A 27,124-nucleotide genomic window follows, 5' to 3' on the forward strand; every position below is an offset into this window, starting at 1 on the left:
ACTATCAATAAATGCCAGGAATTATTATTACACGAATAATAATAATTCTCTCATCTTTGAAGCAAAAAGAAATAACTTTTCTCAACGTTATTCAATTACCTAAACCACGTGTTTATCTCCCATGGAAATAAGAGGTGTGCTTTCACCGAAGGGCCAGGAAAGCTAAATAAGGCCGGGAGAAGGTGAAAAAAAATCATTGTATTAAGCGGATTGTTAGGGCCTGGTACGTAGTACGTATTTGTTTGAACGTTGAATGTATTAAGATTCTCTGACTGAAGGTTATATATTCCTACACAATCTTTTTCTTAGAACTACTTGTAAATACCAGACATGAGAAAAAAATCCACAGATGTGTCAAAGACAGATTTTTAAAATACTTACCTCAGCAGAGCTGTGATACTGAATGAAGGTGGCAGAAATGGCATGGCTGAAGGGGTCTCCTGCCTTGGTTACCATGTCCTGCCTCACAAGAAGAGCCAGATCCACTAACTAGAAGATCAGAGCAATGAAACTAAAGTCACACAAATGGAAATAATCATCAGTGTCACTGAAATGGTAAAGCTAAAAGCAATATATCCCAAATGTTATTGATAATATTGTCTGCCTAAAAATCTGTATTGTGGACATGAGCATACGCTTTCATTGGCTGGTAAATGGACCTACCCATGAACATAAATGATATATTCTGACCTCCTAGTAGAGTGGTTCTCAAAGTCTGTAATCACTAGGGAAACATTTTATTTACTTTTTAAAATTAATTAATTAATTTATTTATTTTTGGCTTAGTCAGGTCCTAGTTGCAGCCCACGGGATCTTTCACTGTGGCACAGGTGCTTAGTTGCCCCGTGGCATGTGGGATCTTAGCTCCCCAACCAGGGATCGAACCTGTGTCCCCTGCATTGGAAGGCAGATTCTTAACCACTGGACCACCAGGGAAAACCTGGGAAATATTTTTAAATACATATTTCTGGGTTCCAAGCTCCGAGATTCTAATTCAGTAGGTCTGCTCTGGGGTATAGCTGAGAAATTTACATTTTAAACAAGAACCAAGGAGATGCTGATGCTTGTAGTCTAAGAACCATGCTCTGAGAAACTAGAGGGCAGTGATTCCAGACTCAGGTTTTGGTAAGCACTCAGTAGATTGTACATTTCTAGAAAGCTGTTTTTCAAAGCTCAAAAATAATCTCTAAACAAGAGAGATGTGTACTTAGAATTCAGTGTTGAGAAAAGTATGCAAGTATTCCATTTCTGGTTTGGCTAAAGTTGCAAGAAACAGTCACTTTTAGCCTAACACCCACTGGGGCTGAGGATGCAAAGAAACATAACTGAACTAAATTTTAGAAAATGATGAGATTATCATAGGAGAGACCTCATGGCTGTTCTCATTCCTGGTAGAGCAGCAGGTGGAAGAAGAATTGAGGATGGACAGGGATAGGGAGAAAGCAGCTATGTATGGTCTGATATGACAGATTAGAATTCTTACCTGTGCCACAGTTTCATATGCTAAATATGCTAAAATTTCCATAGCGCCAACATTGGGCTTTATCTCCAAACTGCTGCAGTCCAACCAGTCTCGAAATTTGGAGGCTTTTTTGGCTACCCATTAAAAAAAAAGTACAGAAAATTTAGCTTTGGAAGTGTTTTAATACTGCATATTACTATCACAAAATGAAAAACATTTCTATTGAAAATTGCATATGAAAAACAATGCATATAATATGCAACATATTTGAATTTATATTCTAGCCCCAAGAAATCCCTTATACATTTGCGTCTTTAGTATCTCTGCTACATAACACTGTATACTAAACCACTTAATGTTTAGCACTTGTTACAATGTGTCAGAATAAGTTATCATTGGCCATAGCTTATGTTATAAGAGTAGCAGAGAATTACTTGCTTGATGTAACTTTAATTTATTCTTGTGGAAAGCAAATCCTGCAAGAAAGAACCTGTGATAAAGAAGGAACATATAGAAATTATATTTTTAATACCTTTCAAAATGTGTCTATTACTTGAATAGGCTCAAAGTTGTGAATTTAGAATTAAATAGAATAAACTGATATCTGGCCTGATCTAAATCTGTGGTTACATTTTCCTGATTGCAAAGATGTCCAAATTCTTAAGCCTGACTTTCAAAACCACCCAGACTGATTCCAACCTGCCTTTATATTATTCCCTATTAAAATGTCACTGGCCTTGAGGATAATCCTCTGTGTTCACCCCTGCATGGGATACTCTATCACTCTGTTTCATTCATATGAATCCTGCCCATACAAGCCAAAGGTATACATCCTCAACTCTAGTCATTTATGGAACACTTATATTATCACAGATCCTTTTGTGTCTGCTTATAATTTCTCAAGCCACATTACAAGTTTTTTGTGGACCAATACCATGCGTCACATCTCTCTGCATACCTAACAGTACTAAGCACATATGGAACCTTCTGTTAAATATCTCTAAACCACCACAGTGCTAAGTAGAATCTAACTTGACATAGGTCCTTCATTAGATATTACTAATTTAACTAGTAACCCAGAGGGAAAAGATTGATAGTGAAGATTTTATCATATCTATAACATAATCATTTTTTTAAAAAATCCAATGATTATTCTTTAGATTAATCTGGTCCCACAGGTCTATAAAACACTTAACAGTAACTCCAAGAATGATGTTTTGATCCCTATAGATAAAGTCTTCATGGATTCCACATACAGAAGAGTTTTCTGTGAAATAAATCACAGGAGACATTAAGTCCTGCTATCGAAGCACATATCCAAAGCTGTCAACTGTGGCAGAATTATGATAATCCCACTTAAAGCTGTCTCCCTAAAGTAACCAATCTTCCCAATGCTCTCTGACATGCAACATTCCATCTAACTAGTAAGCTGCAATAGCTCACAAACACTTGGTTAACATCTGTGGAATACTTCTGAAGTTCAAGTCAACAGGCAGCAATTTGGCAAGATCAATAAAATGTACCCTATTCACTTCTCCCTTTGCAGACAGTAACATGGAAACAGGTATTCTGTGACTGTGCTCTAAACACTTTATTTTAAAAGTAAGGGAAAGAAGAGTTCTTGGTATTCTGTCAGATCTGCCTACCTAAGCAACAGAATCATCAGCTTTCTCATTAGATCTTATGTACTGAGAAAGCAGAGGTGAGGACCATGGGTCCACCATGGTATCCCAGCACCCAGAATAGTGCCTGACATTAGCACACTCACCATAAATATTTCTAGAATGAATGAATGAATGAATGAATGAATGAAAGATATTCCTTTAATAAAAGGGCAGGGTCCAAACTTTTCCATACATCAAAAAAGATGCATAAGACCACTTGGGTTACTACTATGCCAGCAATCTTCCAGGTGAAGGTTCTCTGAGCTAATTCCCTCCCTGTCACGTGGAGGACTGTTTCAGAGATGGATCTTTCCAGGGTGATGATGGTTCCAAAAAAAAAGAGGCACAGATCTCTTAGTCATGATAGTTTGTTTTCACCAGAAGTAAGGGGCATGTAACTGAATGAGTTCCTTTTCCTTCACCCCTCTTCTCAATATATCAGGAGAAAGGGTAATCCTGGAATTGATCAACAGTCTAAATAGAACTTGGACCAAAGGTCAAAAATTCCTGGGATTATCCTCTTTCTGACACAACCTGAGTTTTCAGCCTGTGCTGGAAATAAAACTACTTTACTTAATAATTTCATATGAAAATTTAAGGTTGTCAATTCTCATACACTTTATCTTTCTCATCAGTGATCAATGGCAAAATTCAAGTTCCTCTCAATATACCATTCTCTCACCCCTGCACACTATTTCATTATTTCTACCACATTCCTTCTCACTAGCCTTTCCATTCCTGATCCTTCCCGCAGGGCCCTCTGTAATGCTCATTCTACTCCGAAGAAAACCTTCTGCAACTTCTATCTCTTCAAAGTCACTGTTCTTTGAATAAATCGAAAATAACCTTCCTCACAGGGCATGGTTTTCCCTGGAAATTTCTATAGTAGGGGTTGCTTCTTTCTTTTCTTTTATACATATTTATTGATCGGCTACTGATTGCCAGCCTGTTCATTTCCCCATATACCCGAGGGTATATCTTCACTCTCTTTCTTTCTCCCACAGGGAAAACATAAAACAAGAAGACATCAGATTTCTAACCAACGACAGAGGCTAAAAGACAATGGAATCATGTTTTAACCAATAACTATTAGTCTACAGTTTCCTACTTAACTAAACTATCATTTAAGTATGAGGGCAAAATAAAGCCATTTTTAAGACAAAAATGAGGGCTTTAAGCACTTACGGAGGCTTGGGAAAAACAAAATTAGGCTGAGAAGGGAAGTTTAGATACAGGCATACCTCAGAGATATTGTGGGTTTGGTTCCAGACCACCACAATAAGTCAAATATTGCAATAAAGTGAGTTACACATATTTTTTGGTTTTCCAGTACATATAAAAGCTATATATACACTATACTGTAGTCTACTAAGTGTAAAATAACATTATGTCTAAAAAAAATAGCTTAATTAAAAATAATCCTGTTTGATAATAATAATCCTGTTTGAAAAATGGCACCAATAGACTTGCTTGATGCAGGGTTGCCACAAACCTTCAATTCCTAAAAAACCACCCTATCTGTGAAGCACAATAAAGCAAAGAGCAATAAAATGAGGTATGCCTGTAGTTACCAACGTAAAACATTTTAAGTCAGGGGTGTACTTTAGAAAAACTAAGGATAGCAACTAAAATAACAGCAACAGAATATATAATACACAAACTGGTTGATGAAAAACGGAATGAAGAAAACCCAGTCAATCCAAAGAAAAGGAGGAAAACCAAATAAAAAAGCACAGTAAATTGAAAACACAAAATAAGACAGCATATATAAACCCAAATGTGTAAGTAATTAAATACATATAAATTAAACTCATCAATTAAAATACAAAGAGACTCTCAGATTAACTAAAAAGAAAATTTAGGTATTTGTTTACAAAATCCACACATAAAACAACAGGTTGAAAGGACTGGGAACAGGTTTATCAAATTATAACTAAATTAAAGCTTTGTGAATTAATATCAGATTTTAAAAGACTTGAAGGGAAATGACTATCTGACTTACATAAATGTAAAAACAAAACACTGGTGAAAATGATCAGTGTCCTGGTTTTACAACTTATCCTCAGCCTATAAAGTTATAGACATGTTATTTTAAAATGCACCAGTAGTCTCAACTAGTGAGTGCTATGATCAGATATTTAAAAAGACACAAATGGCTGGATCACAAGTCCTGTATCTTGGTAATCTATCAGGCAAGGAATGCAAAGAGTCTGGTTCTGGAATTGCTGACCCCCTTGGACTGAGCATTCCCAACGACAGTATTGTGGCATATAATAAAACAGATTCTTCCACGAAGGTTTCATGATGAAGCACTTATGGGTACCATATAAAGAAATATTTTTAAATGCCCAAATCGCTCTTCTTTAAAGAAAAAAAAACTAAGTATAAGATACTCTTTATATTACAATTATTTTTTACAGAAATGGAATGTATAATTTTTAATTTACTAAGTTATGAATCAAAAAATTGTTATGAAAAATCAGATTTTTAAACAAAAGATGTATTAGGACGCGTCAATGACTGCATGTTTTAGTGTGAAATAGCACTTCTGTTCCCTTAAATAAATTAAATTTAAAATATGATTTAAAAAAGTAGTTCAATAGCACTAAATGTTACTTTATAAAATGGAGATTTATACTTATAAAAGACTTGAATGCCATTTTTAAACCTAAAATTTACAATACAAAAACCTCTCATTTGCTGAAATTGCCATGATCTGAAGTGTCATTTACTTAATGCTTCACAGATGTATGATGCCAAATTGTTAGTCAGGCTGCAAAGTATATTTAGTTAGGAAAAAAAAATCTTCCCAAACATGTTTTCCTATATTTTACTGACATTTACATGAGGCAGTATTTGAAATGTGTCATTTATTTGCACTTTATGATCTATAAATGAAGCTCTCATTTTCTTTTTCCAAATCAAATACATTGTTATTGTGACCACATAACAGCTTTTCGTTTAAAGACACCATTGTGTCCATGATCCCTCAGATTAGGGTCATGTGCTACTTTGTCATATTTTTAACTGGACTTTTCATCACACTTACTCTTTGACCTTCACCCCGAGAGTCTTAGTCATCACTGAACTGTTGCTGTAAGGATGTTTTGTACACAATCCAGCCCACTATTTATCAAGAGCCTTTATCTATTCTTAGTAAGCCGTGTGCAGGGGCGGGACAGCACTAATTTTGCCATAGGTACAAGAGCGTGGACTAATGAATTTGCTAACGTGGAATGCACGCCACAGCAGGAGCTTACAGACAAAGATGGAAAAGACTGTTTATGTTCATATATTCTATTGTGGTAATATGAGAATGCACACATGAAGGGAAAGTTTGGTATTTATTACTATTAGGGGCTTTTAAATGTCATGACTGTACTACTACAGTCCATTATGGATCAAGTACAATCAGCAATGCTAGTGTAAAAATGACTAAGAAACCAAAAAAGAAATTTAAATGGGAATATTACAAAAAATGGAATTTTTCTGACTAAAAGTAATGTGAATAATTAACATGGCTCTCTGTATATTACCAGCACCCTTAAAAACCTCTTAATACTATTAACTGCAAAACAGCAGAGTGGGGTAAAACCTTTTATAGGCTCCCCTACAATGCAGAGGCTGTTTCCATAATAGTTATAACTATGCATATATGTATTAAACTCACCAATTTCTAAGGAACACAGATGTTGCTGTACTTTAGTGTATCTGTAACACATAATCTCAAACGTATAATGAAGCAAAGTTAAATGCTTACTTACAGAAACTTAATTGTCGACTTTCACAGAATTCTGCATATTGAGCTGAATCCATAATTCGAGTCTGTCTTTCTGCTCTCTAATAGATAAAAAATAAAAAGACACACAATTTTTAAAGCAAGTAGACTTTTATGTTTTCACAGCTAAAACCCAGAACTGAAGTTCCACTTCCTTTTCTTACTCTAGGTGAATAGTTCAGTACCACCATAAATACCATGATACATACAATTATGATAACAGTAGTTTTGAAGCTTGTTTCTCTTGGAAATAAAGTTTAAAAACCATTTTCCAGTCCTCTGTTATTTTTATTACAGTGGAAGAAAAAACTAAAGGACCTCACTTCTTAAGACTCTGCACTTCTAAATTTTCTTTAACTGAAAAAGAAAACTGTGAGGTGATAACAAATCAAACAGAAAATTGGTTATGAACTCTTATTGCCTATCTGCCTTAAAGCTGGGATTTTTCAATGTTAAAAGAGGAGTCAACGAATGGAATCCATATATTTCCCCCCTCAGTTAGAACACAGAGCCAGAGCTAACAAATCCATATTTTAAATTGCAAAGAAAATAAAGAAAAAGGTAAACACAACACAAATCCTTTAATCTGAGTCCAGGTATGATTCACAGTTTGGTATAGTTTCATTCGTGGGTTTTTGGATTCAGTATAGCAGATGTTTGCTGCTTCACTGTCCCACAAGAGGTAGGATAATTATAATTCACCCATAGTTTGGTGGGAAAGAATATGACCGCTTCCGCTTCCTTGGCAAGGGAAGCATTTTGAAATGAGACAGGCTGGTACTTCTTGGAATGAGTTTCTGGCCAGTAAAGGAAAAAAAATTCCCTGAGATTTAAAATTTTTTTCTGCTTTGGAAGGACTTTCAGCAAGTTTTCTTTATCACAGTTGGTGGAATACGTAAGTACCACTTCTAACGTCTATGGATATTTTTATATTTTTTAAAACTGAAATTATCCTTTTTCATCTTGTTTGATTTGGGTGAGTAGACAATTTAATTCCAATGATCTATCAGTTGATGGAATGAATAATGGCACGCTAGCTGCAGCTCCATAGAGAAAAGATAGATGGGGGGTGGGAATTAAGGCAAAATTTACTAACTACTGTGGTTCCTTCTAAGACCACTGATTATTTTTTCCCTTCCTTCTCTCCCCTCCACCTTTTCCTTCCTAACCTCCTCCACGCATATTCACAAACACATATATGTGTTGACACAAACCCAGACTTCTCTTGTTTATTTAATCTCTAGGTTCAAGTATCCTTTTTGAACACGTACAAGTAAATATTACTCCCACACACGTGCAGGTGCATGTATGTGTTGTATGTGTACATGTATCCTGTTGTGTGTGTATCTGAAACACTATGTTTCCTTAAGGGTATATTACTGGATAAATTTTTATGTACTCACAAGTATTTTTTGATATATGAATGCATGATTTAGTTTTGTCCTTTTTAATGTATCTGATACATGACTCGATAAATGTTTGCTAATGGAAAACAGGAAGTAAGGAAGGGATAATTTATGTGTTTTGAACATGACAAATCAGTTACTAATGTGTTTATTGAAACAAAAAACCTCTGGGACTGATATCTTTAATGTATGTACATATTATGTATGCATGTCTGTATGTGCATCTGACTGTGTCTGACCATAGCAGGAATCTCTCAGGTTTGAATTTCTAGCTCCTAACAAATATCTGACACATGGTAAATGAGCAATAAAACATTTGTGGAATAAACAAATGCTACCATCTTGGTCTATGATGCAGGCAAATGGCTATAATGCAGCCAGTCCTTCATTATCCATGCGTTCCTTCAGGTCTTCTCTGCTACTCTCCAGCTAAGCAGCCTCATCCACCAAACACATGCTAGACAGAAAGGAATCAGATGACTACGGGAAAAGAAAGTCCCTAAGGAGATTCTTGATACTAACTTTCCTCCAAAAATTGGACATTCAAGATTTGGCTTCTGTATACATTCTGAGACAGCTTAGACGGTTGTTGTATTTTATTTAATTAATTTATTTTTTCATATTTAAAGATTTATTTTTTAGAGCAGTTTTAGGTTCACAGTAAAATTAAGAAGGAGGTACAGACAGCTCCCAAATACCCCGTGCTCCCCCACGCACACAGCCTCCCCAAACATCAACACCCCCAGCAGAGTGGTGCGCTTGTTAAACTGATGAACCTACACTGCCACATCATTATCACCCCAAATCCACAGGTTACATCATGGTTCACCCTTAGTGTTGTACATTCTACGAGTTTGGACAAATATATGACATGTATCCATCGTTATGGTTAAGTTGATGTATTTTAAGTCCTCTAGCCTCTACGCAGTAACCTTTGATCTCGGGAGTCCCGTGAAGCTACTAGGGTATGCGTAGAAATTATTCACCAAGCACCTAGCATACAGCAAACACACAATGTGAAGCAGTTGACTCAACAGCAAAGACTCATTATAGGCAGTACAAAATCACAGCTAGAGAGCAGCATAAAATTCATCTTGTTCAATCTCTCTCTTCTAAAGATAAGGAAATTAAGGTTCGGAGGGAAATGATTTGTGAAAGGTGACCAAGTTAGAACTGAAGCCCAGGACTCTCAATTCCTTGAGGAAGCCTATTTTCATTATAAAGAGCTGTCTCTAACATACAGTAATTTTTTACTCCAATATTTTTCTTTGGGATCCTCTAAACTCTCTACGTTATCTTACTAAAAGGTATCATGGAGCCACTGTAATTAATGTGCCCAAACTGTTCACAAGAAAATGAAATTAGTGAGGCCCTGGAGCAGCAAAGAAGTCAGATCTGGGGATAGCCTAGTACAGAGTGTATGAACTGTAATGTACCTGACAGTACATGGGGGTGCTGCAAACACGTCACAGGTGTGGAGGGATACTGTTTCCCCTCAACCTTCTGGATGCCTCACAAGGCTGAGGCAGCAGAAACCCCAGGCTGGTAAATGTTATCATTTTCTATGCGTGCCATGCATAAAAGAGGTTGGGAAGCACTCCTACTGACGTCCTCAGAATATACACTGCATGTCACAGGGCATGCAAGCTATTCACGGCACGGTCAAGTGCACTCAACAGGAAATCAGAGACACTAACTGGGACTTGATGATGATGAGGATGGTTCAGATCCGCTCCTCATGCTAATTTTTGTTTACTCCTCTCTCTTCCCCAGGACTTGTTTCAAATAACCAAAAAAAATGGGACAAATTTGTTCTCATAAAAGCATCCAAATCATTCAGCATCTGATTACATTATCTCCTGATCTTACACTTTCACCTTAAATACTGGGAAAGTCAGAAAATACCTAATCTTCATTGACTATGTACTCTTCAAAGATAGTAACTATATTTTGCTTCTATAATCTCAGTGTTGGCTGAGATTTCTTAGCTTGGATTTACCTGGGCCTCGGTAAACATTTGCTGGCTGGCTGAATGACTGGGCAGATGGATGGGTAGATTGAGGCAAAAGAAATGCATTTAAATCCTTGATGGCTGGTCTCAAAACAGGAACTGTAATATTTGTAATCAAACTGTACAAATTCCAGAGAGGGTAGACAGTTTTTTAAGCCAAAGACCTATAAAAAACAAGACACTGGCCAACAATTAACTAAGGCTGGCTCTTATTTTCTGTGGTGTCCTAAATCCACCTCCCTTCTGCCTCTCTTCAGATCACCCTCTGTAATTCACATTAAAGTACACAGTGGCTGTCCTTTTCTATTCCTGGAACTTTAAGAAATCTCTGGAAAAAGATTCAAGCGGGAAAAAAATCTTAAGCCTAATAAAATAGCATGACCAGAATAACAATGCCTACTCTTTACATAAAGCAGCACGATAACCTTTAAGATAAACAGTTTTCATAGCTCCATTTTAGAAGTTGAGCTTGAGCACACTCAGATGTAGAGAAGTAAAAAAAAAGAGAAAAAAATTAAAGTATATAGTTAATGAAAAGGCAGAGTGAGAAGTAAAACTTGGGCTTGTCTTGAATGACCTATTCTGAGGTATATCACTAAATAATCATATCAGGTTAATCACAGCTTTTATTCTCCCTGAACATCCTCACATGAGGATGATCTCAGACTGCCACATAAATGTCAGGTCATCTCTGGATTACTCATGCTTTTTGCATCTGCAAGTCCAGTTCGTCTTCTGCTTAATCTGGCGCTTCTACCCACTCGTTGCTTTCTTTAGGTATCAGCAGTGCTTCTGAACTCTCATAAAAATATGCTAATAACTCAGAGGCTTCTCTGAAATTGAACCTTACTAGTACTGCAACATAGCAAAGTATTACCATGTAGGGGGGCATACATGGATGCATTACCTTTGAAAGAATTATTCCTAAAATTTTCCAAATACCCAACAATATTTCAAAATTTAATTGAAATAGCTTCAAAAAAAAGGTAAAAGAGAACAGTTATTAGTTATGCTATAATCATTCATCTCATTATCAAGGTTACAGGTCTTTCTGGTTATTGCAAAACAGAAGGCACAATTCCATGTCAGATAAACTTACTTTCTGGGTCTTACCTAAATGAAAACAGGGGAGCAAATATCCCTACAAATGCAGTATGTAGTATAATTTGTTTGTTCAATACCTGAACACAACAGTCTGTCAGTATATAATTGTTAAATTTTTAGTGAAAAGTTTTTATGTCAGTGGATGTGAAATTGCTGTGTCTTTGAAAAATACTTTCAAGGACAGCAATGACAATCACCATTTGCCCCTGCCTATATCAGTTTGAGGTATGAGGCTGGATTACTTCTGCAGCATGCAGTTTCATTTAAATTCTCTGCATGCTTTCACTGAAGCATACGTAAAGGTTATAGAAACTATGTGCTGGCGTATCTCTTGGCAGCTTCTCAAGACACATGACTTTCTTCAGCAACACAGAATCACAGAACATAACTTTTAAACCAAGATGAAAGTTTTCATCTGCTTTCATTTTCACCTTGAATTAAAAAAAAATCTTATTTTGATTACACTTAGAAGTCTTACAATTGAAATGCAAAGTCCTTTCTGCATGGAAAAGGCCAAATGTCAACCAAAACTGATTGCTGAACTTGAAAACTTCATACAGAGTGGTTGCAGCAGCATCCAGCAATGTGGCATGTGAACTATGGAATGTTCATGTATGTTCATGTATGCTGTGGTCCGCAGCAGAAGGATGTTCACAGATCAGTAAATGCGACAGAATGCTGAAGCACCTTGGAAACTTCATACACCCCCAACTCACTGTAGATAAGGAAGCTGAGGTCCAAAAAGGTTTTAGGGTTTATCTGGATCATTGCAGAGGCAACCCGGTACGCAGGTGAGTGCTGGCTCTGCTTGCTGGGTCAGTTTGTAATGTACTAGATTCCCCTACCCAAGAGTTAGGCGAGTCTCCGTCAAAACATCTGGTAGATTCTCCTGATTTTAATGTCCACTGCAGTGCTCATTATTTTGGGCCTGGAGTACTGCAACAGGTTTCTGCTGGTTGCTTCCAAATATTTTAACTCTCCCAACCCATCTGGGTACAATTACTTTAAGTAAAAACAAAGAGAAAAGACCTTGGCACAAAGGTTACTCTTTGTCACATTTGCCATGTTTTGCTGTCCCCCTGCCCCTCCCTCATGATTGTGCTGGACACCCCCTCTTCCATCCCCATGGTAATTTAACTCCTTCCCTTTCAGCATAAGTACCAGCTCCTCTAGCAACTTTTCCCTCAAGATGCCAGGTCACATTGATTCCTCTCTTCCAAATCATATATGTTCTTCTAGATAATATTATACCCCTGCACTTTTCTGTGTGTCCTACTTGTGTCTCCCCTCAGAGATTATAGCTGTGAGAATGTATTATTAACTGAAAAAGGCAAGCTGAGAATCAGAATGTATGTACCTTGATCCCATTTACGTTTAAAAACAGAAGCGTGCACATGCGACATACATACATGTGTGGAAACATCTGGAAGTATATACATTATGCTTTTAATAGTATTAATCTCGGGGGTAACATTATAGGGAACTTTCACTTTTTCAGGTACACACTGCAGTAATTAAAATTTTTTTTCTTAACTGAATTACAATCAGGAAAGAAAAGATTTTTGAAAGGAAAGAAATCTTGTTTGACTTACAGAAGGTCATTAAATAAATGTCCATATGCAGTAAAATAATCAAAGTGGTTACTCAAGAGGCAGAAAATCACAGAGAGGTAGCAGAGGCTTGGATATATGTTCTCAGTGAGATAGACTGAAAGAGGGAGAGAAAGGAGAATGTTACTGCAATGTTAAGGGAGCCAACTCGGCATTCTGACTGATGTAATCTTGAAATCAAAAGTTCATTTAAGTTTGACACAGAATTTTCTAACTGAATAAAAATACAATATATTTCCTAGCCTAAAAATAAAGGTTTCCGTTGGTGTTGATTTGCTCCCCAAGAGTGATTTTTATAATCCACCAGTTTTATGTGTCCAAGGTATTAAGAATGTATTGTAATAGCTATATGAAGTTTCCCAAGGAAATAGCTGGAGACTCTAGGAGAACATTCAAGGGATTTAAAAGGAATTTTGTGCTAAAAATAAGTGAGTAATTCTCAGCAAGTACAAAGCATCAGTGATTGAGAAATACACAAAAGGATATTTGTGACATTAGTTCATAATAGAGTTGTTTCAAACTATTGGATTTTTTTGGGTCTATACTCTTTGGGTCTAAATATATTAATGTTAATATAGGAGTTTTTTTCTTTTCTATATATTTTAAACTATGAAGAATGAGCATGATTGGTTATATAAGGAAAATACAGTTGTTATTAAAAATCAAAATACTACACTTTAAATGGGGGTAATGCCTGCTTCAAATTTTTTAATGTGAATTTATTAAGCTAGTAATGGAGAGAATTGTTCCCAATAAAATATTTCCTGTCTTGGGATAAAATGTGTGCTAAGAAAAGTATCACTTTTTTTCAATAACTTAGTACCAAACAACTTAATCCCATGTTTAGTTGTAAACCCTCATATAGTATTAATACTAATTTTTACTGATGTTTTCCTGAAATTGTAAACATGCTCTGTAATAACTAAGTTGGCAAATAATATAAAAAGTTATGTGAGTTTCTGCCCAAACTAGTTCTTTAAAGTGATAGAAGACTGACTTCTTTTTTATGTTCCTGATTGAGGGTGCTATAACCCTTTTTTTTGTGGTTTCTATTTGGCTGTATATCCAAAAGTGAACATATCAGGTTAATATATGTAGGCTCTATAGGTGTTCTGAATAATATTCCTAAAAATTCTCATAGGTTTATGTAATATCCAGATGAGTCGACATAACTTTAGAGTCTAGCAAATGTACAAGGATACAGTTAAATATTTTGGTCATTTAGGGTAAAACTTTACAACTGGAAAATATGTATATACAGCAACTATTGCACAAAATTTAATTCATACTTTCTCTTTAACCTTGAGTGAGAGCTGCAGACCTTTCCATTTTGATTTAGTCAAGATCAAATTCTCAAGCAGTCCAACACGCATACTGAACGCAGGCTGGCTTCACATATACAGTGGGAAAGGCTGGCACCCTTAAAATAAAATCCTGTAAAGCAGGGAGCCTGTCAGTGCAGCATGGCCCCTCACCATCCTCTTCAAGGATCCATGGAACTCTGCACAGAACAAGGGAGAGTCCCCCTTGGAATTTCCCTTTGTTGCTACTATGTGATACATCTGAGCATTTTCACCAAGGATTTTTTTTTTATATGTGAAAATAACACTTTTTATCTTAGTTCACTTCATTGATTAATTCCCTCTAAGCAAGTTCCATGAGCTCTACCTTTATTTTTTATTTATTTATATTATTATTTTTTAACATCTTTATTGGAGTATAATTGCTTTACAATGGTGTGTTAGTTTCTGCTTTACAACAAAGTGAATCAGTTATACATGTTCCCATATCTCTTCCCTCTTGCGTCTCCCTCCCACCCTCCCTATCCCACCCCTCTAGGTGGTCACAAAGCACCGAGCTGATCTCCCTGTGCTATGCAGCTGCTTCCCACTAGCTATCTATTTTACATTTGGTAGTGTGTATATATGTCCACGCCACTCTCACTTAGTCCCAGCTTACCCTTCCCCCTCTTCGTGTCCTCAAGTCCATTCTCTACATCTGTGTCTTTATTCCTGTCCTGCCCCTAGGTTCATCAGAACCATTTAAAAAAAATTCCATATATATATGTGTTAGCATACGGTATTTGTTTTTCTCTTTCTGACTTACTTCACTCTGTATGACAGACTCTAGGTCCAGCCACCTCACTACAAATAACTCAGTTTTGTTTCTTTTAATGGCTGAGTAATATTCCATTGTATATATGTGCCACATCTTCTTTATCCATTCATCTGTTGATGGACACTTAGGTTGCTTCCATGTCCTGGCTATTGTAAATAGAGCTGCAATGAACACTGTGGTACATGACTCTTTTTGAATTATGGTTGTCCATGAGCTCTACCTTTAAAAATATCTGGAATAAACTACTTTTCATGTCCTTCCACTGTCACTGCCACGCCCCTGGTCCAAGCCATCATCATCATCTCTCCCCTGGGTGACTGCAATAATCTCCTAATGGGTCTTCCTGCTTCCACTCTTCCTCCTCTTCCATCCCCACCCCTGACCGTCTATTCACCAAGCAATGGCCAGAGTGATCTTTTAAAAAATGAAGACCAGATCATGCTATTTATGATCAAAACTTCTATGTATCTATTCCTTCCAATATAAAATAAAAAATAAAACAAACAAACAGACAAAAACTTCCAACAGCTTCTCATCACACATAAAAGAAAAGCCCCAATCCTCAGAATGGCCTACAAATCCCAACGTCATCTGGTTCCCTATTACTCTCAGATCTCACCTCCTCCTACCACTCTCCTTCTCATTCCACTCTAGCCTCACTGGCCTATCCTGAACTTTCTTGAAAATGCCAAATACATTCCCACACCAGGGCTTTTGCATTTATCATACTCCGTCCAGAATATCTTAACCCCCACATCACTATCTGGCTTGCTCCCTCAATTCCATCAGGTCTCTGTTCAGAAGTCACCTTATCAGAGAAGCAGTTTACGGCCACTTAATCTAAAATAGCAGCTCCCCCAGGTCACTCTCTAGCCATTACTTTGTTTCATTTTGCTTCACAGCTCTTACTACCATCTGCCACAATAACATTATATATTTACTTGTTTATTGTCTATTTCTCCTTGACTAGAACGTAAGTTCCCTGACAGCACAGACTATGTCTATTTTATTCAGTGCTAAATCCTCATGGCCTCTACAGAGCTTGACACATAGTAGTGTTTCATAAATATTGGTGGAACAAACCCATAAATAGTTTTTTCTATATTTTTTTCTATATAAAAATTAATACCTCTAAGGCAGGGTTTCTCAATATTGGCACTACCGACATTTTGTGCTGAATAATTCTTTGCTGTGGGTCTGTCCTATGCCCTGTAGGATGTTTACCAGCATCCCTGACCTCTACCCACTAGATGCCAATAGCATCTGCCCACCACTTCATGGGCTGTGAAAACCAAAAATGTCTCTAAACATCGTCAAATGTCCCACTGGGGGCAAAATCACACCCACTTAAGAACCACTAGTCTAAGGCGAAGGGGACTAACACTGGTTGACTCACTACTATGTGTGGGTGCCACACTTCATCCTTTCATTTTCTCTTTTAATTCTTCCAATAATCTCAATGGGCAGATATGATTCCTGTTTTTAAAGTGAAGCATCTATGGCTCAGATACATTAGTTAACTTATCTAAGTTTGCTAAGCAGGTAAGGCACGTGCATTCTGAAACCAGGTCTGTCTCACTCCAATGTCTATGCTCTTACTATGAATCCTCATTAATGAAACTGTTAAAGCAGAGGTAATAGAAGGGAGGGAAGGAGTCTTAGAGCCCTCCAATTTTCCTTCTCCTCTGCAAGATATTTCTCAGTGAAACTCCAGAAATTGCAGGGCAGAACTTGAAAAGCACTGTGCTATCCTATGCTGCCTGCCCTTCAAGGAACAAGCACTGTGCCTCTACATCGGGTTTCAAAACAGAGGCCACTTCACCTGTGAGACTCACAGGATGACCATGATACTGAAGGAAAAACGCATCCCCACATGCCAGTCAGAGTGACCTTTTAAAAATGGAATCATGTGTCATTTCTATCAAATCCCTCCTTGGTTCTGACATCATGGTCTGTTGCAAAAACAAAAGGTTTATCTGTGGAGCACGGACAAAAGAGAGCTCCGAAAACAGGGACCAGAACAAACGTTGCTTCTTTCAACCCTCCTGAGCCAATACACCAGGATCTGCCCTCGCCTCTCATCAGAATCCTACTCCCTATCTCAAAGCTACACTACTGCTGCCAGAAAAGTTGAGAAGTAGCAGAGATAACTGGCTCAGTGATGGATTAGAATAACCAGTTCACAGTCTCCGCTTCCTAAAATTTATGTTGATAGTTTCAATCTCTTAGTTTATAAAACAATTAAAAAATTGGCACTTCAGGACTTCCCTGGTGGCATAGTGGTTAAGAATCCGCCTGCCAATGCAGGGGACATGGGTTAGAGCCCTGGTCCGGTAAGATCCCACATACTGCAGAGCAACTAAGCCTGTGCGCCACAACTACTGAGCCTGGGCTCTAGAGCCCGCGAGCCACACCTACTGAGCCCACGTGCCACAACTACCGAAGCCCACACGCCTAGAGCCCGTGCTCTGCAACAAGAGAGGCCACCGTAATGAGAAGCCCGCACACTGCAACGAAGAGTAGCCCCCGCTTGCCACAACTAGAGAAAGCCTGTGCGCAGCAATGAAGACCCAACATAGCCAAAAAAGAAAATTGGCACTTCATATAGTAAACCTTAAGTACTCTAGCTAAGAAGGTATTCTAGTAAGATGGTTAAATTTTTCATTTAGGAATTTTCAACTGAAGGAAAATACTGCTGTAAACAAACTGTGAGATAAATAGGGATACAAAAAACCATGTTTAACAATAAATTTGAATCACACATGCTTTAAAAATTAAAAAAGAAGAAAGAAGAAATTATGAAAAGAGGAATAATGAAGTCTATTATATTATGCACCAGGGAAGAAACAAAGTCACCAATCTAGGAAAAATTCGCAAGAGAATATGTTATAGAGGAAAAATATGCTTTTATAACTGGACACCATCTGAGTTAGAATTAGAAACAAAACCAAATTAAATTTGTTTATTCCCCTGAAGAGAATGCTCTTAATCATTTTAAAGCTGATGTTTCTTTTCTCATAACTGGCTGAGCTGTTTTCATGAGTCAGAAATGAGCAAGTTCTTCAACAGAAACCTGCCACAGAGACTGATGTAGCTGCAAGCATGAGTTAACCCCAAACAAAAAGAAAAGGATTTCCTGACTATGCCAAGATGTGATCACTGAAAAAAACCCAGAAACAGACTTGACCAAATATGACTATAATGAGAATACAAGAGAAATCATAGCTATCCAAATTGCTTTTGTTTCAAATGTAATAAATGAAAATTCCTAAATTATTAACAGGAAAAAGCAGAAATGTCTACACATTAAAAAAATTAATGTCTATTTTCACTTCTTACCTTAAAAAACCGTACCTAATTAAAAAAAAACAAAACCAGAAATCATCTTTAAGATCATTGTGGGTTCAAAACCTTGGAAAGATGAAATCCTGTAGGGCCTTATCTCCTGAAGAAGCCCTGGATGTACTTAGATTCAGTATTTCAAGCAGCCTGAATGCTATGACAGCCTCTTGGGCTTCAAAGAATGCAGAACAGCAAAATCCCCTAGAATCATAAATGTAAAACCTATAATTATGGTTATTTAACAAAATGGTTTCTATTAAGATATTTGATGATGAAATTCCCATCCTCAGATGTTGGTGCCCAAATTTAAATCAGCCTTTACTCATGAGTAAATGTATCATAACTGTTATTTGATTAAATGTCAGTGGCCATTAGGCTGGGTTTTTCAGTAAGAAGGCTTAAAGAAGGCATGCTACAGAGGGTGTGGAATGGATTACAAAGAGAGGAAGAAAGGAGAATTGTGTTAGTAACTGGTGATGTTAGGCAGTGCTTCACCTTATATAAAGTAATTACAAAAGTTTTAAAGAAACAAAGACAACTTTGGCAGCAAGAAAAATGGAAGATCAGAGGTGGTAAAACGGGTGACATCAAGTGAGGAGGAGTCAGCACAGGAGAGCAGCATTGTTGAATTTTATGTATTGCTTTGCTTGTTGATTCTTTCAACTGTGTGAGGTGGGAAGGTCAGCTATTACTATCATCACCATTTCACAGATGAAGACGCTGATGTCACTGACACTCTGTGGCTTTTAAAAACAACTTCTAATTTTGAAATAATTTTAATTTACAGAAAATTTACAAAAACAGTACAGAGAGTTTCTGTGTACTCTTCCCCCAGCCTCACCAGCCCAAAGACTCCTTGTCCCTTCTGATCTCAAAAGCCAAGCAGGGTCAGGTGTGTTCAGTTCTTGGATGAGTTTCTGTGGCTTTTCCTTAAGGTAAGGCATTTTGCTAGAAAGAGTGAAGACTCCTTCTTCAAAACCAGTGCTCTTTCCACTATATCCCTGACTTCGAGAACAAAATTCCTTGCTCAGATATAAAATTTTCTGCCTGAATATAGATAGAATTATCCAAGTAAATTTTGCCCAAGTAAAATTATCCAAAGAATTCAACTGGAGATTGCTACTACATGTTATAACTCTAGACACCTATAAGATGTGCACTAATCTAAAAAATTCTACCTGAAATGCACTTTAGTGGCTCCGAAAACCCTACAACTTGAGCTATGTGTGGCTTTGATAAGATTTAGAAATGCATTCTAACATGAATAAGGTATTTAACAAGATATAAGTGGACAAATGTTACAGAATTATCTTACATAGTGCCTTCTGAAGATATACTGTACATTTTCTGAGTCATTTTACTGAGAGATAGCAGTCAAAGTTAGAAAGATATCCCAATAACTTGATATGTTGTAAATTCTTTGACTGGTTCTGATTGTAGTCACTATGAAAGGAAGACGTACGGTACCTAAACTATATTCCATTTGTATGTATATCCACGGGAATGTAGCCTTATTGTACTTTTTTTTTTTTTTTTTTTTTTTTGCGGTACGCTGGCCTCTCACTGCTGTGGCCTCTCCCGCCGTGGAGCACAGGCTCCGGACGCGCAGGCCCAGCGGCCACGGCTCATGGGTCCAACCGCTCCGCAGCATGCGGGATCCCCCCGGGACCGGGGCATGAACCCGCGTCCCCCCAATCGGCAGGCGGACTCTCTACCACTGCGCCACCAGGGAAGCCCTGTACATTTTTATAAAGAAGGTTTTGTTGAAGACAGATACTGTTTCTTAAACTCACATGTGCCAGGCACTGAACTAGGTACATTACATATGTTTTCACAAATCCTTCCCAACAGTTCTAAGATGTGGCTTCAGTTAAAGAATCTGAGAGTCAGAAACGTTAAGTAACTTGTCTAGGGTACTAACAAGGATACTCTGGACAAGATAAGGGATGGAACCATGATTTGAGTAGCTAGGTCTGTCTGACCCCAAAGCTGATGCTCTGATCATAATACCGTGCTTGGTAATAGCTTGGTAAAAGATTTTTAAAAACTGTCATTCTGGGCTTCCCTGGTGGCGCAGTGGTTGAGAGTCCGCCTGCAGATGCAGGGGACACAGGTTCGTGCCTCGGTCCGGGAAGATTCCCACATGCCGCGGAGCGGCTGGGCCCATGAGCCATGGCCACTGAGCCTGCGCGTCCGGAGGCTGTGCTCCGCAGTGGGAGAGGCCACAACAGTGAGAGGCCCGCGTACCACAAAAGAAACAAAACAAAAAACTGTAATTCTATAAGAAAGACTTTGTACTCTTTTGTGATGACTGACATCCTTGATTAGGAAAATGATGCCAAGGAAACAAATACATTGGCTAAATATTTTGAGAACATATAGTGTGTGTGTGTGTGTGTGTGTGTGTGTGTGTGTGTGTGTGTGTGTGTTGTTGTTAGTTTGTAGGGGTTTTTTTGTTTTAATAAATTTATTTATTTATTGAATTTTTGGCTGTGTTAGGTCTTCGTTGCTGCACACAGGCTTTTCTCTAGTTGCGGCGAGCGGGGGCTACTCTTTGTTGCAGTGCACGGGCTTCTCATTGTGGTGGCTTCTCTCGTTGCAGAGCATGCATGGGCTCTAGGTGCGTGGGCTTCAGTAGTTGTGGCACGTGGCACGCGGGCTCAGCAGTTGTGGCTCATGGGCTCTAGAGTGCAGGCTCAGTAGTTGTGAGGCATGGGCTTAGTTGCTCTGTGGCATGTGGGATCTTCCCAGACCAGGCCTCGAACCCGTGTCCCCTGCATTGGCAGGCGGATTCCTAACCACTGCGCCACCAAGGAAGTCCAGTTTGTATGTTTTAAGTGGGGAATGCACTGTAGTGACATAAGCATGTTCTCATCTGTTTTGGATGATTCTCTTCCAAAGAGTAAGAAGCTACAAGAAGGCTCCGCGTGGGAGGATCAGGGTGAAAGTGAGGTGGGGAGAGCAGAATTTAATTAGCCAGTTACAGAAGTCCAATAACGCTGATGATTACTGGGGTTTCATATTACAGGTTTCATAACCAGATTGCCCAAATGTTAGAGGTGAACTTTTTTAAAAAAACAACACATAGACAACATTGAAATGAATGATGACATTTGTTAATGATGACCTTAACAAAATAACACATTAAGATTCTTCATAGCACAAAAGCAATCCTCTAGAGTTGTTTTATATTGGTGCTTTCTTGGTACATTTACAATATGATGAAATAAACAACAATTTGATTTATATACAACATTTTATTTTTTATTATTATTGTTATTTTTTGCAGTACGCGGGCCTCCCTCTGCCACGGCCTCTCCCGTTGCGGAGCACAGGCTCCAGACGCGCAGGCTCAGCAGCCATGGCTCACGAGCCCAGCCACTAGGCGGCACGTGGGATCTTCCCGGACCGGGGCACGAACCCATGTCCCCTGCATCGGCAGGTGGACTCTCAACCACTGCGCCACCAGGTAAGCCCAACTTTTTTCTTTTTTTAATTTTATTGAAGTATAGTTGATTTACAATGTTGTTAATTCCTTCTGTACAGCAAAATGACTCAAACATACATACACACACACACACACACACACACACACACACACACACACACACACACACATATATTCTTTTACATACTCTTTTCCATTATGGTTTGTCACAGGATACTGAATATAGTTCCTGGTGCTATACAACAGAACCTTGCTATTTATACATTTATATACAATTTTTAAGTAATACTCCTATTTACCACATCAGGTATTCCATAAGTATAGTTAAATGAAGCATGCTTTGTTACATTGCACACCCTTCTTTGCATAGTGTTCTTTAGAGGAGGTAGAAAAACACACAGGCCAGATGGTACTTATTTTCTACAGCCCAGTATTTTAATTTCTTAAGTAGCAGGATGGATATTTTGAATAACAAACAAAAAATCTAAAATCAAACCCTTTCCTGTATTTTCCTCTGGAATTTAAGCAGGAAACATATTAATAAATGGTGAGTGATCCCTTCAACCTTTTGATGTTGGTAAATTTGATAAACAAAACTCTTTTAATTAATACGAGACTTAGGCTGAAACACATCAAGATATTAATGCTTGTCCTGTGGCTCTGACAGTTCTTTGAAAATCACAGGCCACATGACAGAATATTCCTTCAATATGAAAAATAGACTTAATTTGTCAATTATCTTGGAATTAACAAAGGGGAAAAAATTCAATGCCCTAAGTTAAAGACCCAGACCAGGTCTACCCTAAGAAACTAATTACTTTCTAGAAGTATATTCTCAATTTTATCAACCTAGCCATCTCATTCACAGGTTTTACGAGTTAAATATTTTTGGCTGAATACAATATGATTACAAATTATAGTTTCTTAAGCAAGACAGAAGTTTATTTTTCCTCATATATATGAATTCTGGAGGCAAGTAGTTCAGGCTTAACATAACTGCTTGCTGACATCGCGAGAACTTCAGTCACTTCTAGCATCTGTTCTGTCATTTCTAAGCTGTGGCTTTTTTTTCACCTTTTATGTATTTATGCATTCATTCATTCCCTGTCACCCCCTCCCCTGCTTTACTGAGATACATTTGATGTATAAAATTGTGTAGGCTGTAGCTTTCTTTTCATTATGCAGAATGGCTTCTAAAGCTCCAGATATCACATCTGTATAAAGTAATCAAATGTAGAAAGATAAGAAAAAAGGTGTACCCCTTCCCTTTTAAGAAAACTAACAGAAGTCCAATAGAATATTTATGCTTACATTTCATTGGCCACAACTCAGTGGTACGATTAAACCTAGCTGCAAGGTAAGAAGAGGGATGTGATACTTTGGATGGCAATATATCCAGCTACAAATCAGAGTTTTGTTACAAAGAAAGATGGAGAGGATGGATATTGGGTGACAAGCAGCTGTCTCCAGCATGTTGGTGTAAAGACTGAAGTATAAAAGTCATTACACATTTATGTGATCTATTATATTGATTTCTAGACCTGATTTTTAGTAGTCAGAGGGATCGTGAATGAGCTTAAAAGTGAGGATTCTCTCTCCTCACAACACTCACCAACATTTTTTAAAAATGCAACTTATATATTTTTTAACTTCAGGGAGTGCGTTCAGGGGATAAGGATAGGACAACATTAAGTCAAACTAATAACCAATAATGTTATCCTAACTCCTGAAAGACTGAGATGCTCTAGTTTAAAAAGAAATAGATTTACTTGCATTTACCTATTCACAGTTAGGGACAGCATAGAACAATTCAACCAAGGTGAGTGACTTGACAAGGGGCTTGACAAACAATTCACTCCAACGGGTGCTTAAATGTTTACCATTTTTAATCTATGCATCTTACATAAATGTTGGCTGGCAGGATGGGGACACTGCTTTTGACCTGTCCTATTTTAATGCTTTACTGGCATCCTAGATATAGCCAATGAAAAGCCACCCATCTCAAACTTCATCAATGAGAGGAAAGATGACTGAAGCAGACTGGGGGTGGTGAGGGCTGAAGTGATCCTGAGAACAACAGAACTTGAAAGTAGTAAAGGATATCTTGAGAGATGGATAAAAATAAATGCAGGATGGATTTTAATGAAGATGCAGGCCATAATGACTGAAAAATACTGTTTCGCTTCTGAATGAAAAACTTAAAATTGCTAAAAAAAAAAAAGTGCGAACACTGCATACTTCTCAAGAAGTTCTCCTTTTATGCAGTTTTATTTTGATGATAAAAGATACAAACAGAAAGCAAATAAGATGGCATTCAAGATATATTTGAAAAGGAATGGATAGAGTACATTATAGGGTTAATACAATTCCAATTCAATCTCTATATATTCTAAATCAACAGTTCTTAATAGTAACTACTGAGTTTTAATTATAATCTAAAGCTCTGATATATATTCTTATATAATACTGAGATTCATTCTACTCCATCAGAAAAATACTAAAGTGACCACTGAAGAGAATGCTGACCTGGGAATCAGAAGACCTGTACTTTAGGTCTTGTTTTGCCTCTAACACAAAATGGGAATCTCTAGGTTAAGTTGCTTCATCTTACTGTGACTGAGTTCTCTCTTCTTTGTCTAGAGCTGATGTTCTGTGGTTCTGATGTTCTGATGTATCCTGTAATTAGGGAAGTCCTGAAATCTTTAGAAATACTTCAGAGCCATAGTTCCTAAGATTTAAGAGATCAGACAACCTATTCAAGTCCACACAGGAAAACTGCCTCAGTCTATTTGCAGTGATTCTTACATAGAAGAAATATCACTGGGAGAAGCCATCAGGTTCCTAACTTCTGGGAAACAGCTACATACTTCAAAACTGAAAACGTGTGTGAACCACTTCACCTGTAGCAATGAGACAGCTATTTAACTACTGCATCAACTTTTGTTACGCTTCCCTTCTCTCACACAGAAGGGCACTGGATTTAGGAAATCAGGACGCCTTGTAATACTGAAGAGAGATTGTGGCATTCATAAGAATCTGTACTTTCATTATAGATGGAGAAAGGAAAAGGAATTCTAGGTACACTTTTTCCAGCAAGTTAAAGGTTAGGGAGATCACTACCACTATGGTTTCAAATACCTCCCCTTCAAGATGCTCTTACTGTAGTGAGTTAGGTCCAATATAAGAAACCTGAGATGTACTAATAAGCTTTGCAAAAAGTACAAACCACTATGCCATTCATATGAAGGCTAAATAGTAAATCTATCTTTTTAAAATAAATAAGATATACGTTGAAAGTTATTAGTTCTTTTTAGAGAAGTATATCTAAGAGACTACAATATTCAAAGGTATACAAATGTTCTTTGAAAGTAAGAACAAAATTTGCAAATGGATGTTTGATCACATAAACATAGATAAGCAGAAAGAAAGAGAAAGCCTGTAATCAAATAAATTACTGTAGCCTAATACTTTTCATTGTACTAGTCTATACAGAGCCACTTGTTAGATAAAACTAGACACTACAATATGAGAAAAGTCTTTGGTATTTTGATGGTAAGGAAATACCAGTGAGGCTTCAAAAATGTAGGCAAATGCAATGGACACATTTTAAACTTCCTTTAAGAAAGTTAATGTCTATTTTCCAACAGCTAACATAGTAGATACCTTCTGTAGGTAGGAAATGTGAATATACCTTTGCATATTCCTTAAGAGAAGCATATCCTTTGCCATTAACTGAAGAAAGAAAAAAATCCCCACCAAGTCCTATTAAAAAGAAATCAGATTTGGTATGCCTGTGACACTTTAAAGAACATATTATGTGGGAAAACAAAATAAACATTTAACCTGGCAAATGAAAATGGATTTGGAGTTTCAACATATTTGGCAGACAGGTAGAATTAAATTCAAGTCAAGTATTCAGAGAAACTAATATAGTATTTAAATATTTGCTTAAGTAATATAGTATTTAAAATAACATATTTGAAGAAATGTTTTTGTTGAAATGTTTTACAGTTTTAAGTGAGGATATTTTTTATGAGAAAAGGCTTGACTGAAGAATATTTTACTTTCTTTGTCGTTCTGTGAACTTTAGCGGGATTTTTATATTTACTCTTTCATTAGCCATTTTCTCTTAAGTCTAAGATAACTGGACAGTATCCCCTGTAGCTTTTAAAATGAAATTAGATTTAGATTACGATAATCATTTTTGAAGTAAAGCACTCATAGTCTCAAGGTCAACTCTACCATATGTGTGGGCGCACTGTAAATGATGAGCGGATGAATGGAGGGTTGGCTGGGTGCACTAAGCACCTAACTTACTGGCTGCCAAGTGTTGCTGCCTCCATCAATACAAGGCTGCCCTACAAACCTCCACAGCAGAGAGGTTACAGCATGACCCTGGCTTCCAGGCACACTGCCAGGCCCCAGCCTGGACACCCAACACAAACCGGGTCAATCAGATGTCATTTGCTGAGATTTGAGATTGTTATCTCAGAGAGCTGGGTCTGCCTCTCTCCAGGTGAGGAAGCGAAGTTGGGAGCAATTGCTGGTGGAATATTACCCAAGCAGTAAGTTGACAGGAAGTGAAAAATTAAGCCTATGCAGAGAGAGAGAAGCAAGAGATCAGAAACAGTGAACAAAACATTGATTTCATTGGTGTCTGAGTTGCAGTTCCTGAGGCTCGTCTGTATTTCCATTTGGGGGTTGCTTAGAAGATACAGATCTTTACACAATAAATTTGTCTATGTGCAGAGCTAAATATTTCTCTAAACATGTCAAATGGGTTGTTAGTGAGTGAACAAATTCAGCTTGTCATCCCTAGCCTCTAAATGAATCCACGATGTTTGTACAGTCTGTACACCAATCACAGGAAGAAGAGTGGTAACTCTTATTGAAGTGTAACTCCCAGGACAGCTTTGCATCATCACTCTGAAAAAAACTGACCTCTTTCCTATATACAACCAACACTTTTTAAATTTAATAGCACACTGAATTAATATACCTCTTTAATTTACTATCAGGACATTGCCAGTAGCAAGGACATAAATTATATAAAGTCCTAAATGCAATCATGAAGTCCTTCACTCAGTGGGAAATATGACCATCCTAAATAACCTTACAAAATAGCAGGTGGAGGTGCCAATTTTTTTTACTGGTCTCTAATACCAGTAGTTTTCTGTTTCC

At 37.5% G+C, this 27,124-nt stretch overlaps 1 protein-coding gene across 3 annotated transcripts in view; it reads right to left on the reverse strand.

The window, feature by feature from the left end:
• The window catches only part of SUPT3H (SPT3 homolog, SAGA and STAGA complex component), a 429,490-nt gene that overhangs the window by 105,285 nt on the left and 297,081 nt on the right, over nucleotides 1-27,124 (reverse strand). For all 3 annotated transcript variants that reach the window (XM_059077802.2, XM_067006330.1, XM_067006331.1), the window contains 3 exons: nucleotides 6,891-6,966; nucleotides 1,484-1,596; nucleotides 382-489 (listed from right to left, as the gene is read on the reverse strand). In XM_059077802.2, the coding sequence (XP_058933785.1) occupies nucleotides 382-489; nucleotides 1,484-1,596; nucleotides 6,891-6,966 (297 nt within the window). The remainder of the gene's footprint in view (nucleotides 1-381; nucleotides 490-1,483; nucleotides 1,597-6,890; nucleotides 6,967-27,124) is intronic.

This window comes from Kogia breviceps, chromosome 10, assembly GCF_026419965.1.
Source record: "Kogia breviceps isolate mKogBre1 chromosome 10, mKogBre1 haplotype 1, whole genome shotgun sequence".
Taxonomy (NCBI): domain Eukaryota; kingdom Metazoa; phylum Chordata; class Mammalia; order Artiodactyla; family Physeteridae; genus Kogia; species Kogia breviceps.